The sequence below is a fragment of the Balaenoptera physalus genome (genome assembly GCF_965194825.1).
Source record: "Balaenoptera physalus genome assembly, chromosome: 2".
NCBI lineage: Eukaryota > Metazoa > Chordata > Mammalia > Artiodactyla > Balaenopteridae > Balaenoptera > Balaenoptera physalus.
In genome coordinates, this window is record NC_138883.1 from 38,650,391 (window position 1) to 38,668,696 (window position 18,306).

At 35.7% G+C, this 18,306-nt stretch overlaps 1 protein-coding gene across 1 annotated transcript in view; it reads left to right on the top strand.

Annotated features, from left to right (window-relative positions):
- The window catches only part of KCNH5 (potassium voltage-gated channel subfamily H member 5), a 334,448-nt gene that overhangs the window by 67,189 nt on the left and 248,953 nt on the right, over positions 1–18,306 (top strand). Inside the window, exon 6 of the mRNA XM_082450353.1 lies at positions 734–1,126. Within this exon, the coding sequence (XP_082306479.1) occupies positions 734–1,126 (393 nt within the window). The remainder of the gene's footprint in view (positions 1–733; positions 1,127–18,306) is intronic.

Below are 18,306 nucleotides of genomic sequence, written 5' to 3' on the forward strand. Positions count from 1 at the left end.
GTGAGTGTGCAGAACTTGCAGAAGTGGGTGTCCAGCAGTGCTGTGGATCAGTGTTGGTGCTGGGGGAGGTCACTGAGAGCATGGGACTGCGGGTTGACCCTTGAGCTGGACCCAGGCAGTTGGAGGCTCCTTACCCCCACCCTTGTCCTTGGAATGTATACTCTGCTCACCATTCCCACAATGGGGGCCATTTTCAAGGATGCAGGCTTGAGAGAGTAAGGTGTTGTTGAGACCTTCAGGTGTTGTTGTGACCTCCAGTCACACCTGTATATGTGACTGAACCCAGTTAAGGCTTCTGTATAAACTTTTAATATTTGGTGGGTGGGTTCAGAGATCTACTGGTCTTGTGGTTGCCCAATAAAAGCCTTGTAAGTAAGTTCGCTTGCATATTAAAACTGCCACCTACCAATCTGGAGTGGTCTGCCTCTTTCTTTGGTCTCTCCCTGACCTCCATGTATGGGGGCCAGTTTTTGAACCAACAGTTGGCCACTGGAGAGAAAGCCAGAGAGAATGGCAGACAGATCAACTTTGGTAGAGTGATTGGACATGGAGTGACTTTGAACAAACCTTGATACAACTTAGGAGGAGAGGGAGATGAAACTACAGAGCCTGACTGGCCTTGAAACCAGGAGTCATGATTAATAGGCTGTGGTTTGGCTGCCAGTAAATTTGAATTCATTACTAACTGTGCAGAGATGTCCGGGTCATTATATATACATTTTCTCTCTTTTAGGTTCTTCAGCTGGGATCAGATATCCTTCCTCAGTACAAGCAAGAAGCGCCAAAGACGCCACCACACATTATTTTACACTATTGTGCTTTTAAAACAACTTGGGATTGGGTGATTTTAATTCTTACCTTCTACACCGCCATTATGGTTCCTTATAACGTGTCCTTCAAAACGAAGCAGAACAACATAGCCTGGCTGGTGCTGGACAGTGTGGTGGATGTTATTTTTCTGGTTGACATTGTTTTAAATTTTCACACGACCTTTGTGGGACCTGGTGGAGAGGTCATTTCTGACCCCAAGTTGATCAGGATGAACTATCTGAAAACTTGGTTTGTGATCGATCTGTTGTCTTGTTTACCTTATGACATCATCAATGCCTTTGAAAATGTTGATGAGGTAAGTTTCTTTTTCTTTTTAGTACTTGAATCACATGTTTTGAGAAAATTAGGATAAAAGGAGTTTACAGATAATCCAAACTTCTTTTTAGCCACCACTTTCAATCTTCATCCTACTAAACACTTGCCATAAATTATCATATTTGATTACCTTATAATTTTCATCTGCTTTTTTTTCTTGATTTCTGGTTGAAAATACTGATTACTAGAAAAATGGCTATGGCTGGAGGTTGTGGTTGAAAGAGGTGGAGCAGAAGAAAAGCCACAACATTTGGAGTCAAATATGGTTTATGAACTAGATAATTGATTGAAAGGTGATGAAATAGATGTGTGTTTTGTTTTTTTGGGGGGGAAAACTGTGGCATTTTAAAACTCTGTGCACCCATAGGTCTTTTGACTCCTTCTTCTCCAGGTAGCAGTGCTTGAGTTAACAAAAAGATACAGAAAATTTTATGGAAGAGAAATTCTTGAATTTTTGCCTTTTTGGTTTCTTTTTTATAGTTTTTGCTTTAAATTTTGTCTACATTTGTGGTTAGAGACTATATTGGATGACTTCTGATGTCTGGTCACATTCAAGATTCTGCTTATTCAATGTTATCTGCACAACGAGAAATACTTAAAACATGTGTAATATCTTGAAAGACCATTTTATTCAGAGCTTCTTAGCTCCTAACCTAGTAGTGGATGATTTTCAACTTGCTACACGAAGGATGTATATAAATGAGTCAATATAGAATGTATCTATTATTAAAATATGTTCATAATAATAATTACAAACTTAATTTCCCTGAAGATTTTACTCTGTCCTCATAGACTGTTCAGATGGAAAATTCTGCACTACATTGTTGTCATTGTTTGTGTATTTGGGAGGTAGATTGCAACTGCAACTTTTCTTCAGTAACTTTTTCCATAAAATTTCTGCATTCAATCAACTTTAATGATATTAAAAATATTTCCCTGAAAGTTAAGTATAGACATTGTATTTTGATGCTGTACACGTAATTGTTACTTGAAAAATTGGGGGAAAAAAAGGAATCATAGTAATTTGTTTTCTAATTTTAGATTTTACCTACATCAAGCTTTTAAAGGTATATTTATTTCTTTCCTATTTACCTTCTGGAAGGGTTGAGAGGGGTTAATTTTGAAAATGCTAATCATATGATAAGAAGATAATAAGTCGTACTTATATGTTCACTTACTAAATGGATTAATATATTAAGATCAATGCATTAAGATTTCCATTATTTAGAACATAGGCATAAAGCTTTTAATAAAAATAATTAAAAGATTGGTTTAATTCATAGAAAAGTGAATACATTAAACAGATCACATAATAATAAATGCATTTAATATACCATACAAATACATGAAGAGATCCTCAGACTTACTAATATTAAGGAAAATGCAAAGTAAACCTACAAACTACACTGACATACCATCAGTTACCACACACACTAGATTGGTGAGTAAGGTGGCTTAGGATGTGCACTGCTCAGATCTCCTTTCATGAAAACCTGCTGCATGGAGCACAGTTAGGGGATTCCTGGAAGTGGCTCCTGGTTTGGGAAAGCCAATCATTAGCATCTCTTTCAAACTCAGCATTCAGTGATATCACACTGTCACACTGGTAGCTTGAAACTGGCCACAATGGGAGTATTTACACCCAGAAAGTCACAAATGCTATGAATAAAAACTTTTCTTTAACTTTCTGTGGAATTAGTTGTTAATCATTTACCAACACACCACTGAACCCAGTTGACTGACACCTGCTATGGTTTTCTGATCTGCTGCAGGTCACACATTGAAGCCATATTTCCCCAGCGTTGTGCCCAGCCAGTGACTAAGAATGGTGGTAACATTATGATTAGTTTACTCCTGCTCAATAAAGAGCTCCTCTATTGAGCAACTTTTGCTCTGGGACTCCCCATTTACCTGTGCTGTGGTTGAGGCTCTTTCTACACAATTCTTACTCCCCTCTTCACAGGTTTCAGACCTGCATTGTGGTCTGAAGGCTCTTCCCTCCTCCGTTTCTCCTTCATAGACATTTATCTCAGTAAAAGTCTTGCATATCTAACCCTAACTTGGCATTACTCTGTAGGAGACCTGAACTGGTGAAGCGATGGGGTGAGGCCTCTCATACATTGCTCAAGGGAATGTTGGTAAAACTTCCATGAAGAATAATTGGCAATATTTCATTTTAAAAAAGAAAAGACACTAGGGGCAACCACTAGGGGCAATCCCCTTGTTTAAGGGATTCTTTGTTATTTGCTTCCCTCACCAAACAGCCAGATTATGTACCTACCTCTTGGTTTTTCAGTTTTAGGATTTGTCTTTGACTTCTCACTGTGGAATTTGAAGTTTTAGCCTCTTTCTCCCTGCCCTAACTGTATATATGCACTATTTCCATCACCTCATTCTCACAATATAGGTATACCATTCTTTTGGTTCCATAAATAATAAGTATTTATATCATTACTACTACAAATATGCTATTTATAGCTGAACCTTCAACATGCTGTGATTACTTTTCCTTTTCTGCACTTTCCATTTTCCTGAGAGTTGGTTTTATAATTTGCTTAGTTTTATGTACTAATCACTAACTCAATCGCTAAGCTCTATGCCAGTTGTCTAAATCTCCCTCCAGTACATTGATACAAGTAATATTCTATCAACATCATTTTCTTAAACAGATCTCTCTACACTCTACCCTCCCACCTGATGGACAGTTTGGCTAGCTGTAATATCCTAGGCCAGAGATAATTTCTCCTCAGATTTTGAAAGACACAGTGCCATTACAGTCTACCTTCTAATAATTCTCTTAAGAAACTTTAAGCCATTGTGACCTGTTTTCTCTTTCTGGAAATTTGATGTATCTTCTCTGTCCAGGGTTCTGAATCTTTCCAGTAATAGGCTTTAGTGTAAGTCCCATTTTCATCAGTTTTGCTGGGCACTGACTGGGTAGCCTTTTTCAATCAAGAAAAGCATGTTTTCTGTTTTGATTTTTTTCTTATGATGATTTTCTCCATCCCTTTCCCCCCTCTTTTCCATTCTCTCTCTTGCTGGAACTCCTTTTGTTCTTATACCTACTAGACTTCTCCTCTGATTCCTTTTTTTTCTTCCCTTATTTTCCAATCCTTTATATTTTTGCTATACTTTCTGGAAGATTTTCTCAACATTATTTTCCAACTTTTCTTGTAACTAACAATGCTTTTTTTTTGCTTAAAGTCTTTTTGGCTTGATACTAATAGAGCTAAACTAGCATTTGTATAGTATTTGATATATGTATTTCTATTTAACTTTTTATCATTCTAGATTATTATACTCTAGTTGTGTCTTTTGTAAATAGTCTATACATTCTAAGAGTCTTTCTAACTGGGAAGTTTAGTCTATTTACACTTATTGTGATTAATTACCTTTTGATTTTCTTAGAGCATCTTATTTTCCATTGTAAAATGCTTTTTCTTCACTTTTCTCTGTTTTTATTTTTGCTTCTTTTCTGCCATCTTTTGGATTGACTGAATTTTTTAAATCTCCTGGATTTCCTCTACTGGATAGAAGTTTTTCTGTTAATTGATTACTCTTAATATTTTTAGCATCAGTATTTGACTTATGAGTATCTTTGCCCTTCTAAATAAATCAAGGGCTTCTCTTTACCTTCTCATCTTTCAAACTAGTATTGTCTTATATTTTGGTTCCACGTTATTTTTAACTTTCTCTTTCAATTATTAGAGGCCTTCTTTAGGGCATGTTTGTTGTGAGTCTTTGGGATGGTGACTCTGAGTCTCAGTTTCCATATCTGTAAAAAAAGGGAAGGAATGCTTGACTTTTTTACTTCACACAACGGTTTTAAGGAATAGATGGGAAAACAGATATGAATGATTTTTGTTTGTAGAATTGTGCATGTCTGAGGGGATGTTATTATTTCATTTGTGTATGTCTGTTTCCTCAGCTTGGTGATCAGCCCTGTGATATTGAGGGATGTGTTCCATCCCCTTGGTAGTCCTTCGTTGCTCTTAGTACATATTGGTGACTCACCGACCTGAAGCAATAAAGTGTTAGCAAAGTTTTAGTAGATTGTACAATGACATAAAACAAAATAGAACTTAAAAATGAGAAATTGAGCTAGTGGTGGCTTGGGAATAGGAGAGTATGAGTCTGAAGATCACAATTTAATCCTTTGACATGTTACGAGTGCAGAATGACTTAGAGGACTTAATAACACTTTTTGTATTCAAGATTGTCTCAGTCAACATGCTCTCTTAAGACAACTTGATTTACTAGGAATTCACGAACTGGGTATGACATTCTTTAAGAGAACTGTAAGCCTGGAAAGACAGAATCCATTAAAGGAAACAATTCTGTTTGAAAAGAAGTATGTAATGTAAATTTCCTAGAAACCATAACAGGGGGTAAAAGATGTTATCACTAGGAATCCAAGGAATACAAACAAGCTCTTTTTTAGCATGCATTTGAATACAGCTCTGGGAGGTTAGGGGGAACTGAATTATAAGACATCAGAGAAAAATGGGGCAGCTGCAGTTAACACACAGTTTGGTAGCCTGAGTGGACTTAGGAAACGTGATACATGGGGAATTCAGGGGACAATGAGTGGTATTAGTAAGTGGTAAACATGATAAACGAGGTTAGAACAAATTGAAATTGGAAAAATGATCACTTATGTATTGTTTCAGGAGACAAAATGATTGGGCCAGTGACTGTTAAGTGGAAGTATTATAAATATTTTTAATTTCCGGGAAGTTTACGGAAAATAATTTTCTAAATTATTATTTTCTTGAATTATGCTTGTCAAGTGGCCACATGTGTTGTTCCACTTTAGCATATCTGTTTACATAGCTAATTTTTATCTCTTGTCTAGTCATCAAAACAAGAATTGGAAATCAAAGAAGCTAATTATACTCATAGATTTTAGAGGCTTTTTGTCCCCTTTTGTGGAATTTCAGACGCTCTACCAAGAATAACATTTTAGAAATTGCTGTTTAATACAATTTGATCACCATTACTTTTTTATTAAAGCCTGTAGGTAATTGAAATAATGTTTGAGTGGTATAGGTAAGGATTACATAGTATTTTTTTATTTTTTATTTTTACTAGTTTTAATCTTATTAAACCCATAGAAACATTGCCAAGTCTACCTTAGAACTGATTGATTTTTCTTATCAGTGTGTTTGCTCAGCTGATAATAGACTTTTTTTAAAGAGCTGTTTTAGGTTCACAGCAAAATTGAGAGGAAGGTATGAACATTTCCCATAGAGCCCCTGGCCCCACACATGCATAACCTCCCCCATTACCAACAACCCCACCAGAGTGAAACTATATTGACATATCATATTGCTATAAGTCCATAGTTTACAGTAGGTTCACTCTTGGTATTGTACATTTTATGGGTTTTGACAAATGCATAATGGCATATTGTAGTATCATACAGAGTAGTTTCACTGTCCTGAAACTCTGTGCTCTGCCTATTCATCCTTTCTTCCCTCCTAACCTCTAGCAACCACTAATCCTTTTATTATCTCCACAGTTTTGCCTTTTCCAGAAAGTCATATAGTCGGAATCATACAGCAGGTAGCTTTTTCAGATTGACTTCTTTCACTTCGTAATATGCATTTAAGGTTCTTCCATGTCTTTTCATGGCTGGTAGCTCATTTCTTTTTAGTACTGAATAATATTCCACTGTCTGGATGTATCACAGTTTGTTTATCCATTCACCTATTGAAGGCTATCTTGATTGCTCCTAAGTTTTGGCAATTATGGATAAAGCTGCTATAAACTTTTGTATGCAGGTTTTTGTGTAGGCATAAGTTATCAACTCATTTGGGTAAATATTAAGAAGCACGGTTGCTGGATCATATGGTAAGAATATGTCAGTTTTGTAAGAAACTACCAAACTGTCTTTCAAAGTGGTTTTACCATTTTATGTTTCCACCAGCAATGAATGAGAGTTCTGGTTGGCACACATTCTCACCAGCATTTGGTATCATCAGTGTTTTGGATTTTAGCCATTATAGTAGATGTGTAGTGGTATTTTGTTGTTTTAACATGCAATTTTCTAATGATATATGAACATCTTTTCAGATGATTATTTACCATCTGAATATCTACTTTTGTCAGGTGTCTCTTCAGATCTTTTGCTCATTTTTAATGGGGTTCTTAATTTTCTTATTGTTGAGTTTTAGGAGTTATATAGTTTAGATAATAGTCCTTTATTATTTGCAAATGTCTTTTGCGAATATTTTCTCCCAGTCTATAGATTGTCTTCTCATTCTTTTGACAGTATCTTTCACAGAGCAGTTTTTAATTTTAATGAATTCCAGTTTATTAATTATTAGTTTCATTAATTATGCCTTTGGTGTTGTATCTGAAAAATTATCACCATGCCCAAGGTAACCTAGATTTTCTCCCACATTATCGTCTCAAAATTTTATAATTTATGTTTTACATTTAGGTCTATGATCCATTCTGAGTCAATTTTTGTTAAGGGTATAAAGTCTGTGACTAGATTCATATTTTTTTGCATTGGATGTCCATGTGTTCTATCACCATTTGTTGAAAAAAACTATCTTTATTGTATTGCCCTTGCTCCTTTGTCAAAGATAAGTTGACTATATTTATGGGGGTCTATCTGGGCTCTCTATTCTGTTCCATTGATCTATTTGTTTATTTTTTTCCACCAATACCATGCTGTCTTGATTTCTATAGCTTTACTATAGTTGAGTGTCTGTCCTCTGATTTTGTTCTTCTCCTTCAATATTGTGTTGGCTATTTTCTGCATAGACAATTATGTCATCTGCAAACAAAGACAGTTTTCTATTTCCCCTTCCCAGTCAGTATACCTTTTATTTCCTTTTCTTTTCTTATTGCATTTGCTAGGACTTCCAGTATGAAGTTGAATAGGAGTGGTGAGAATAGACATTCTTTCCTTCTTCCTGATCTTAGTGGGAAAGCTTCTAGTTTCTCACCCTTTAATATGATGTAATATGATATAAGCTGTAGGGTTTTTGTAGATGTTCTTTTTCAAGATGAGGAAGTTCCTCTCTGTTCCTAGTTTTCTGAGAGTTTTTATCATGAATAGATTTTGCATTTTGTCAAATGCCTTTTTTGCATCTATTGATATGAACATATGATTTTTCTTCTTTAGTCTGTGATGTTATGGATTCTATTAATTGATTTTTTTTTAATTAATTGATTTTTGAGTGTTGAACCAGCCATGCATACCTAGGATAAATCTTACTTGGCCATACTATATAATTATTTTTATATATTGTTGGATTTGATTTGCTAATATCTTGTTGAGGATTTTTGAATCTATGTTCATGAGAGATATTCTTTTGTAGTTTTCTTTTCTCATATTGTCTTTGCTTCTGGTATTAGGGTAATACTAGCCTCATAAATCTGGGTTAGGAAGTATTGTTTCTGCTTCTACCTTTTGGAAGAGATTGTAGGCAATTGGTATAATTTCTTCCTTAAATATCTGGTAGAATTCACTCATGAGCCCATCTGGGCCTGGTGCTGTTTTGGAAGGTTATTAATTTATTGAATCAATTTGTTTAATAGATGTATTTCTCTTCAAAGAATCTATTTTTGTATGTGTGTGAGTTTTGGCAGATTGTGTCTTTCATGGAGTTAGTCCATATCATCTAGGTTCTCAAATTTATGGGCAAAGAGTTGTTCATATGATTCCACTTTGTTGTTATTATTATTATTATCCTTTTAATGTCTATGGCATCTGTAGTGACATCCTCTCTTTCATTTGCCATGTTAGTAATCGTGTCCTCTCTTTTTTATTTTTCTTAGTTAGTGTGGCTTGAGGCATATCAATTTTATTGATATTATCAAAGAAAAAGCTTTTAAGATTTTGTTGATTTTCTCTACTGATTTCCTGTTTTCAATTTCATTGATTTTTGCTATATTTTTAATATGTCTTTTCTTCTTGTTACTTTGGATTTAATTTGCTTTTCTTTTTCTAGTTTGCTAAAGTGGAAATTTAGGTTATTGATTATAGTTTTTATTGCTTTCTAATATATGCGTTCTAAGTTATATATTTTCCTCTAAGTACTGCTTTGCTGCATCCCACGAATTTTGTTAAGTTGTATTTTCAGTTTCAGTTAATTAAAAAAGCATTAAATTTTACTTGAAATTTTCTCTTTAATCCATGTCTTACTTATAAGTGTGTTGTTTAATTTCCACATATTTTTGGATTTTCCAAGTATATTTCAGTTATTGATTTCTAGTTTAATTTCATCGTGGTCCAAAAGCAGGTATTGTATGATTTCTATTGTTTTAAATTTGTTAAGGTGTGTTTTATAGCACAGAATGTGGTCTATCTTGGTGAATATTTTACATGACCTTGAGAAGAATGTGAGTTTTTGTTGTTGTTGTTGTTTTGCTCTTGTTGTATAAAGTAGTCAAAGATGTCAATAATAGCCAGCTAATCGATGGTGCTGTTGAGTTCTGCTCTGTCCTTACTGATTTCTGCCTGCTAGACCTGACCATCTCTGACAGAGGGATATTGAAGTATATGATAGTGGATTCATTTTATTTCTCCATGCATTTCTATTAGTTTTTGCTTCACATATTTTGATGGTCTTGCTAGGTGCATACAATATAAGGATTGTTATATCTTCTTGGAGAATTTACCCCTTTATCATTATGTAATGCTCCTGTTTATCCCTGATAAACTTAGTTACTCTGAAGAGTATGAGACTTTTAATGCAATGAAATGTATTATCTCTGGGATGATTTTACCTTCTATATGGGACTTTCTTAGTTTCTTATTAGCCTGCTTTAAAAACTTTTGCTGCAATTTTAAGTCCTATATACCTCCCAGTTCTTCTCTGCTTAAGAAAGCACATTAATAACACTAGTGCTTCTAATAATAATAAAAAACCATTTATATTTTTATCAATGATTGGATTAGTGGTTTATCAACACTTGTCTTTCATTTGTGTGCTCAGGGGAAGGTTTATGGGTGACCCTATTTTGCATCCTTCAATTCTACTTCAAGTTAAGAAGTCAAATCCAACAAAGATCTTTAGAAAACTAAGGGTTAGACCCTGTGCTCATTTCTGGAGGAATCAAAATTAGACCTTATGCTTCCTCAATGCAAAGACTCTGTCTTTCTAATAGCCTGGATTTGCAGTGCCTGACACATAATTGCCATACTATATATATTTCTATTAAAGTGAATGAGGGATTGAAGCTTACAATGTTTCCTAAATATACCTGTTTCTTGTTAGTAATGGAAAAGTTAGGGCCAAAGGGCAGTCTTTGTGGCATAACCTTATCTGTGCCCCAAACTTCTTTCAGACAGTAGGGCGTTATCCTTTGGCCGCTATGCTCACCTCTCTGTTCATAAGTTCCTTTCCATGAATATTCTCACTTAAATAATCTTCCAGTCATATGACCTACACTACTAGCTTTCCATACATGTTTAGAGGTTACCTTAGGGTTTAGATTCCTAAGCTGGGATCTCCCACTAGGAGTGCAAAACATTGTAGACTAATGAATACAAAGATGTACAAGGCAAAGTCACTGAACTCAAATGTACCTACCTTCTAGCTTGAGAGAAAAACTTTCTCAAAAATTATTCAAGAGTGTGAATAAAGGAGGAGTCAGTGTGAAGGAGGAGATGAGGTAAGGATTTGGAGAATGGGTAAGCGTCAACCACAGGTTCCAAATTGGAGGATAGTGGCAGTAGGCTGAACTTTTAAATTCTATTCCAAGTGGAGATTGGTGGTACAGAATGGTAAGAAACAGATTTAAAGATCGATATCTTTTTTATATTTGAAAAATTTGGTGATGCTCCAGGATATATTCTTTGCATTAATTTTCTACAGAGGCAAAGCAGTCTGCCTAACTGAGGGAATTAGCTTTGGGAGGATAGGAGGTTGCAAGCAATCAGGATAGCAATAGGATTCCTTTGTTTGATTTTGTTGCTTACAGGAATAGAAATTTTTATCTGAACTGATCTTCATTCATGATGAAGGCTTCCTATTGTTAAACATTAGGAAATAATTCTGACATGGAGGCAAAGAAAGTTGAAATATATTGCAATATGTATACTATAATCCTTAAATTTTTTTTGCCTTAACTAACTATGGATACTTGCATAGAAATTGCTGTTTATCTTTCTGCATAGTAATTATCACTATGCTTGAGAATACATCATTTCCTCACTCTTCTTTGAAGGAAGTTCTAAACCTCCATCCCTACTCCCTTTGGTCTTTCTATTACTTCATTTTATTCCATGATTTTATCTATGCTTTCACATAACACATGCTAACTCACAAGGAACATGTTTATCTTTATATTGGAATTTTTCATCTTTAGGAAGTTTGTTTATTAGACATTGTGGATAAAGGATTAACAAAACTATTTCTCCTTCTGCACTGACAGATTTTACCTTTGGTCAACTGTCTTCCTTTGTTCTCCCAGGGACTGATGAAGGAAATATGCTATCTATGTTTCTCGGCTGTATTACATGTATTTAAAAAAGATCTCTGATTGGTAAATTACATCTGGACTATGAAGAACTTTTAATGAGCTGTAAATAACCTGATGAGGATACCACAGCTTAAGGGTTGCCTGATTGATACAACTCCGAGCATATCCCTTGTGGAATTCTGAAAGCTATACCTGTGTTATTATAGGTGCTGGGTTAGGTAACATTTAAGCCTAGACCTGAAAGATGAGTAGGATTAACTAGGCAGAAGGAGTAGTTAGCGGGTTAGGGAGAGTGTTTTTAAAATTCACTTTTGGAGACCTCACCAGTTGAGAGAGAATATAAAATTTTTGAAGAAAGGAAAGACATTTTTTATAACTGGAGTACAGAGAGAAGAAGACAGAGATGCACATGGGAGACTGGAAAAGTAGGCAGGGGCAGGTTGTGTTAAGGAGTTTGGATTATTGTAAAGGTGGCAACAAGTTACTGAAGGATTTAAAGCATCTCCCAACCTGGTTTGCTTATGCATATATCATGATATTTGAAAAAAAAATCGAGACTTAGGCAATATACCTCTTTTTTGGTGCATATTTTGATCATGCTTTATATTCACTCTAGACCAATGGATATTAATGAGAACATTTTTTTTTCCATAATAAGAAACATTTAAAATTACTATATCATGGATATTGCTTAAAACAGATGTCTATCTGTCTATCTATCTATCTACTATCTATCTATCTACTTATGCCACTGTGTATTGATAAGAATATAAATAGACTAAAACAGGTGGTATGTACAAGTTATTTAAATTGAGATTCTCTACTGAAGCATATTAACTAATGCAGGGAGTAATTAGGATTATTTCTCCATGAATCTCTTGGTAACGTGAGTTGGAGAAGTGAGTTCTGAATAGGAAGGAGGCAATAGAACTTGTTATATGGGTTAGAGGTGCAGATAACAATTGTAGTTTGCTACATTTTCTAGTTAGTTTTCTTTCAGTCTTTAAATTGCACTCTACAAAAGGAAATGGAAATGGACTATTTAGTCATTCATGTACAAAATCTACTTAGAATAAGACCTCAATGCTTATAAAACAGAGTGGTTTCTATATAATTGCCTGATATTGTGCTACCCATGAAGATTAAATAACTATTAATTATTAATTACAATATCAGTGCTAGAGGAGTCAGAAATTATTATGAGAGATTTCTGTATTGGTTAGTTTATTCTTTAATTAGTGTATTCATTTTCTTAATAAATATTTGGTGCTTACACTGTGGCAGGGAGTTCTAGAGTGTGTGCTAGGGATAAAAGAATGAACAAAACATGATATGAATACACAATCAGAAAGAGACAAATGGCACAAAGGGAACATACCTGGTCCTTTGAGATTATATAACAAAATGACCTGCTCTAGACTAAACAAAAACAGATTTTAGAACAATGGAAGCTATCATATGATTTTAAACTATGAATGACTTCAAAAGATAACTCTTATATAGTGTTCAGAATAGAGTGGACGGAGTCAAATGAACGCCTTAAGATTTATTAGAACACTTCCATAGGTCTAGGAGAGAGATGCTAATAGCATGGTTTAAGGTGGTGTCAGTGGCGATGAAGAAAAGTAAATAAATTGGAAAGATATTTAGGAGTTAAAGTTAATAGGGTTTTAAGATAAATTGGGTATGGGGGATATCAAAGAAAGGGGCAATATATGAATACTTCTTGGTTTCTGGTTTGTGTAATCAAATGGCTAGTGCTTATATTTGCTTATATATTAGAAAAGAACCAGGGGCAATGTCTGGAATGGGAAGGTGGAGGGGAGAGTAGTAACATTTTTTTTTTTTTAATGGGAGAGACATGAGATATTTAAATGTCTATGGGAAAGATGTAGTTGAAGGGGGAGTGGCTGGATTTTTGAGCAGAGGAGAGAAAGTTTAAAATATAGTGGATAGATGAATTCATAAGAAAAGTAGTAAAATTGCTAGGTAGTTAGGAGATGTTTTGAGATTGATGATAATGAATTTCTAGTGGAATCAATCTGCCCTATTGTATTACTTTCTTAAGCAGTTCTTAAACACAGCCCTGAAGAAAGCTGATAATTGAGTTAGAATTAGGGTTTTGATACAGGTTATAATGAAGAGACAGACATGCTAAAGAATTCAGGATGTATGGTGTTGTTGAAATTATGGGGCCACATAAAGAAGAAAATGGAGAATGGAGGGGTTAATAGATTGGGAAAAAGCAGATCTGTCAGTAGACTGGAGATTCATTAAGGTTGAATGTTGATGTAATTGGACGGTTTAGCTCAACATAGAAGAAGATATGGTCAGAAAACAAGATGGTTCAATTCAAGATTTCAGAGCCGGAACGTTTTAGATATGACAAATTTCAGATTATGACCTCGGGAGTGGGCGTTTAAGGAAAAGTGAAAAGACTGTTAGAGATGAATTGGTGGAGGAACTGCGAGGCCAGATTTTCAGCAGGGTCATCCACATGGAAACTGAAGTTACGTAGGGTGAGGGCAAGCTTTAGGTGAGGTTGGATTTAAGAACTATTTAGGAGGTATATGAAGTAATAACTTGGAGTTCTTTGTTCTCATGGAATATTTACTGGCATAAATTCTTGCAAAGCAAAATAGTGACATGTTTCCCAATACAAAAGGTAAATAATATCTAACAATTGCATATTAAAATTTATTTTATATATTCATATCTTACCTATTTGGGAGAATGTCTTGTTAAAATGAGACTTCTATATAACATACATATCTATATTGCCCCCATTTTAAGTCAAACAAGTATGAAATACTGTGCACATAAATACATGTGCTTTCCTCACATTTGTATCTGTTAGCTTTTTTTCCCACATACCAAACTACTCCAAAACTTTATGGATAATAACAATCACCATTTATTTAACTCACTTGCCTGTGACCTAACTGAGTGATTCTGCTGACTTTGGCTAGATTTGGCTTATCTCAACTAAGTTCACCCATACATCTGTGGTAGGCTGCTGAGATGGCTGGTGGCTAACTGATCTGGGATGGCTCAGATGGATGTCATAGGGCTGCTCCTATGGTCTCTCATCCTCCAAAAGCCTAGTTGCCATTCTTCATATGACAACTTAGAACGGCCATGGGTTCTAAGACCATGACTGGTCTTGGAGGCTATGCTTCTTGAGGTCTAGGCTTGGAACTGGCCCAGTGTCACTTACACCACATTCTGTTGACCAAAGTAAGTCATAAGGCTAGTCTAGACTCAAGTCAAGATGGGGAAATAGACCCTATCTTTTGATGGGAGGGGTTGCAAAGTCACATTGCCAAAGGGTATGGATACAGGGAAGGAAATGACTCGAGCTATTTTTTTCCAAACAATCTACTACACATCCTGTGTGCAAGAATGCTAGATGTAGGTGAAAAACTAAGCAATTGGATGTTATAAGTCTGTACTCCTGCTCTCTCACCCCCACTTAATTGTCATGTGTCCTTGGACAAGAAAGTTCTTTGATCATTCCTCTTTTGTTTATAAAGCAAGGGGGGAAGAAGGTAGGAAAGAATACTAGCTGAGTTATCTGCCTACTATCCTTAGTGATAATCAAATGAGAGAATTGATTTGTAGTTTAAATGGCTTTATCATTGTAAGCCATTATTTTTATGCTGATTACATCCCACATCTCTTTAATATGGGAATCCACAAAAATATCCTGAAGAGTTAATAACACTGAGATATCTCCTGGATATTTTTTTTTATGTTCCTATGGCCTGAGGGGCTTTTCAAGTAACTAGCTAGAAAGGAAGGCTGATGACTGAAAGTTCTCCATTAACCCTGCTATGTTCTATTATGCATTTGATGTGTTTGATATTCTCTTCCACCAGTGGAACCCCAGAGATTTGTGAACTAAGAGCTCAGAGGTTGGGATAGAGGCAGAATGCCACTGGAGTGCAGAGGAAGGCACAGGAAGATTGGAAAGCATGGAGTGAAATTAAGCAGAAAATGAATGAGCAGACAAAACTGGTGGAAAGCACAGAATCAAGAGGTTGTTATAAAAAGGTGTTAGTACAGAAGGGAGTCATTTTATTTTGGCCTGTCAGAGTATCCAGTATTACCATATGGGTTAAATTAAAATTCCCAACAAGGGATGAAATATAATTTGAGGGGACTTCCCTGGCAGCCCAGTGGTTAAGACTTCACCTTCCAATGCAGGGGGTGTGGGTTCGACCCGTGGTTGGGGAGCTAAGATCCCACATGTCTCGTGGCCAAAAAACCAAAACATAAAACAGAAGCAATATTGCAACAAGTTCAATAAAGACTTTAAAAAATGGTCTACATCAAAAAAAAAAAAGTTTAAAAAAAATTATGTGTATTAAAAAAAGTATATTTTGAGGACCAATGTAAAGGTTATGAGGGTGAGTTATAAAATAAGTAAAATCTCTTATTTTAGATAGAGTTGAATATGACACCTCTTCCCCCCTCCCCAAATCATATGATGCAGAAGAAATCATTAATCTGAATTATGTACCGTGGTGAAATGTTAACCTTAACAACACAACAGTGACTAATGGATTTTCCTTAACATTGTCTTGATATTTAAATAAAACATTCTTTAAAAATTACATCAATATTACATGTAGAGCTCAAGGAATTTCACAAAGCAAACACACCTAGTAATTCCTAGTAATGCTGCTGCATTAGGAAACAGAATATTACCAGAGCCCTCTCATGTCTTGCATAGTCACTACCCCTCCCTAAACAAAGGAAGCCACTTTGATTTCTAATGACGTCTGATCCCTAAGAGTAGTTCCATTTGTATTTAAACTTTTATAAATGGAATCATGCAATATATACTCTTTTGTGTCTAGTCTCTTTTGCTCAGTATGATACTTTTTAGATTCATTCTTGTTATTCATATAGTTCTAGTCTGTTCATGTTTATTTCTGGATAGTATTGCATTGCATGAAGGTGCAATGATTTATTTATCCATTCTACTGGAGATGGACATTTGGATTGTTTCAAGTTTTAAGTATTTCATCAAATTTTAGAACAAAGTTATTAACTTTGAGTTTTGATTATAGTAATTGCATTAAATTCTTTTGGATACAAAACAGTGGAGAATGAGATAGCTGAAAAAAAACTTTCCAAATAAAGCAAACACTTCTGTATTACTCATTTTGAATAACAGTTTCTGGTTTTATAAGTAGATGAAAGGGACACTATGGACAAATTAAAAGGTGAAATTTTGGGGTTATGTTTGAGAGCAAAAAGGAGTTTGGTTTGACTGGAGCACTATTGCTTGGCAAAGGCATGGTTGGAAATGACCTGGCAGTGTGGACAGAAATGGGGTTGTGGACCTTGAAGGCCTATAGATATTGTGTTTAATGTCTATAATGAGCCCCTGGAGGATATGCTCGATACTGTCTTTTAAGAAGATTAATATTGCAGTGATTATTGGTATAAGGACAGGAAGACTGCACAGCAGTTGGCTATTGTGGGAAATGCATGAAGAATCTGAAGGACCAGGTCCATTCCTTGCTAGCTGTGTGACTTTAGACAAGTCGTGTAACCTCTCTGAGCTTCAGTGTCCTCCTATGAACAGTGGAGATAGGAGTCCTGGTATTGTGAGAATGAAATGAGTTGGTCCATGTTAGAGAATTGCAGACTCTCTAGGGTTCTGGGGCCTCCACAGAGCCCTAAGTGGGCCACTGCTGGGCCTGGGTGGGAATAAGTGGGAGGCAAGGTATTTAATCTCCTTTATTCAGTCTTATAGAGAATGCCTGTATTTAAGCCAATACTGCTGGTACTAATGTGATTTGTTAAATTGCACATTATGCTCTAGATATAGTGAGGTTCAGAATGAGATCAGATAGTGAAGTGCAAGGAGTGTGGACAAGACTGCCTATATTTGATTCTTGGCTCCTCCTCTTACCAGCTGCATGAACTTAGTCAAATTATTTAACTTTTCTAGGCTATGTTTTAGTAATGACACCTATCACATAAGATTATTAACTATGCCCCCTCCCTGCCCCACCACACACTCAATTCACCCCACCCACATTTACTTGTGTCGTAAAAAGTTTTTCATACATTTATTGAATGTATTGACTGCTTAATACCATATGCCATGCTTGGTAATTGACACTAGGTATACTCTTCAAGGGGTTTAGAGTTTCCTGGGATACCATGCATGCAAACAGAGACTTGTAATAAAGTGCTATTATGATGATGGTTGTCATAGCGATGGGCAAAGAGTATATGATAATACAAAAAAAGGACACCTAACTCTCACAGTGGGTATAACAATGAAGATGGTGGGGGAAGAAAGAAGATGTCAGGGAAATGGACATGGAGGAGAGAGTCTCTGCCATAAACTATAAGTAAGACCCTGGCCACCAAGAGAGTGGGAGGGAAGAGTGCTTTAAGTAGAGGGGACAAATTGTTAATGTGGCATGAAACAGCATGGGCACTCTGGGAACTACACATAGTTGAGCATGGCAGGAGTCTAGACAGCAGGAGGAGGACTTGCTGGGAGAGATGCTGACCAGACAGGCAGATGCTAGGTCCTGAAGGGCTTTGCATGTCATGGTGGGGAGTGAATACTTGATTCTATAGGTAATGAGCTAATACTAAAGATTTTAGACCAGAGAGGGACATGATTAGATATATATGATGTAAAACGATAGCAGGCTGGTAGCCTATACAGTGTGATCACATAATTAA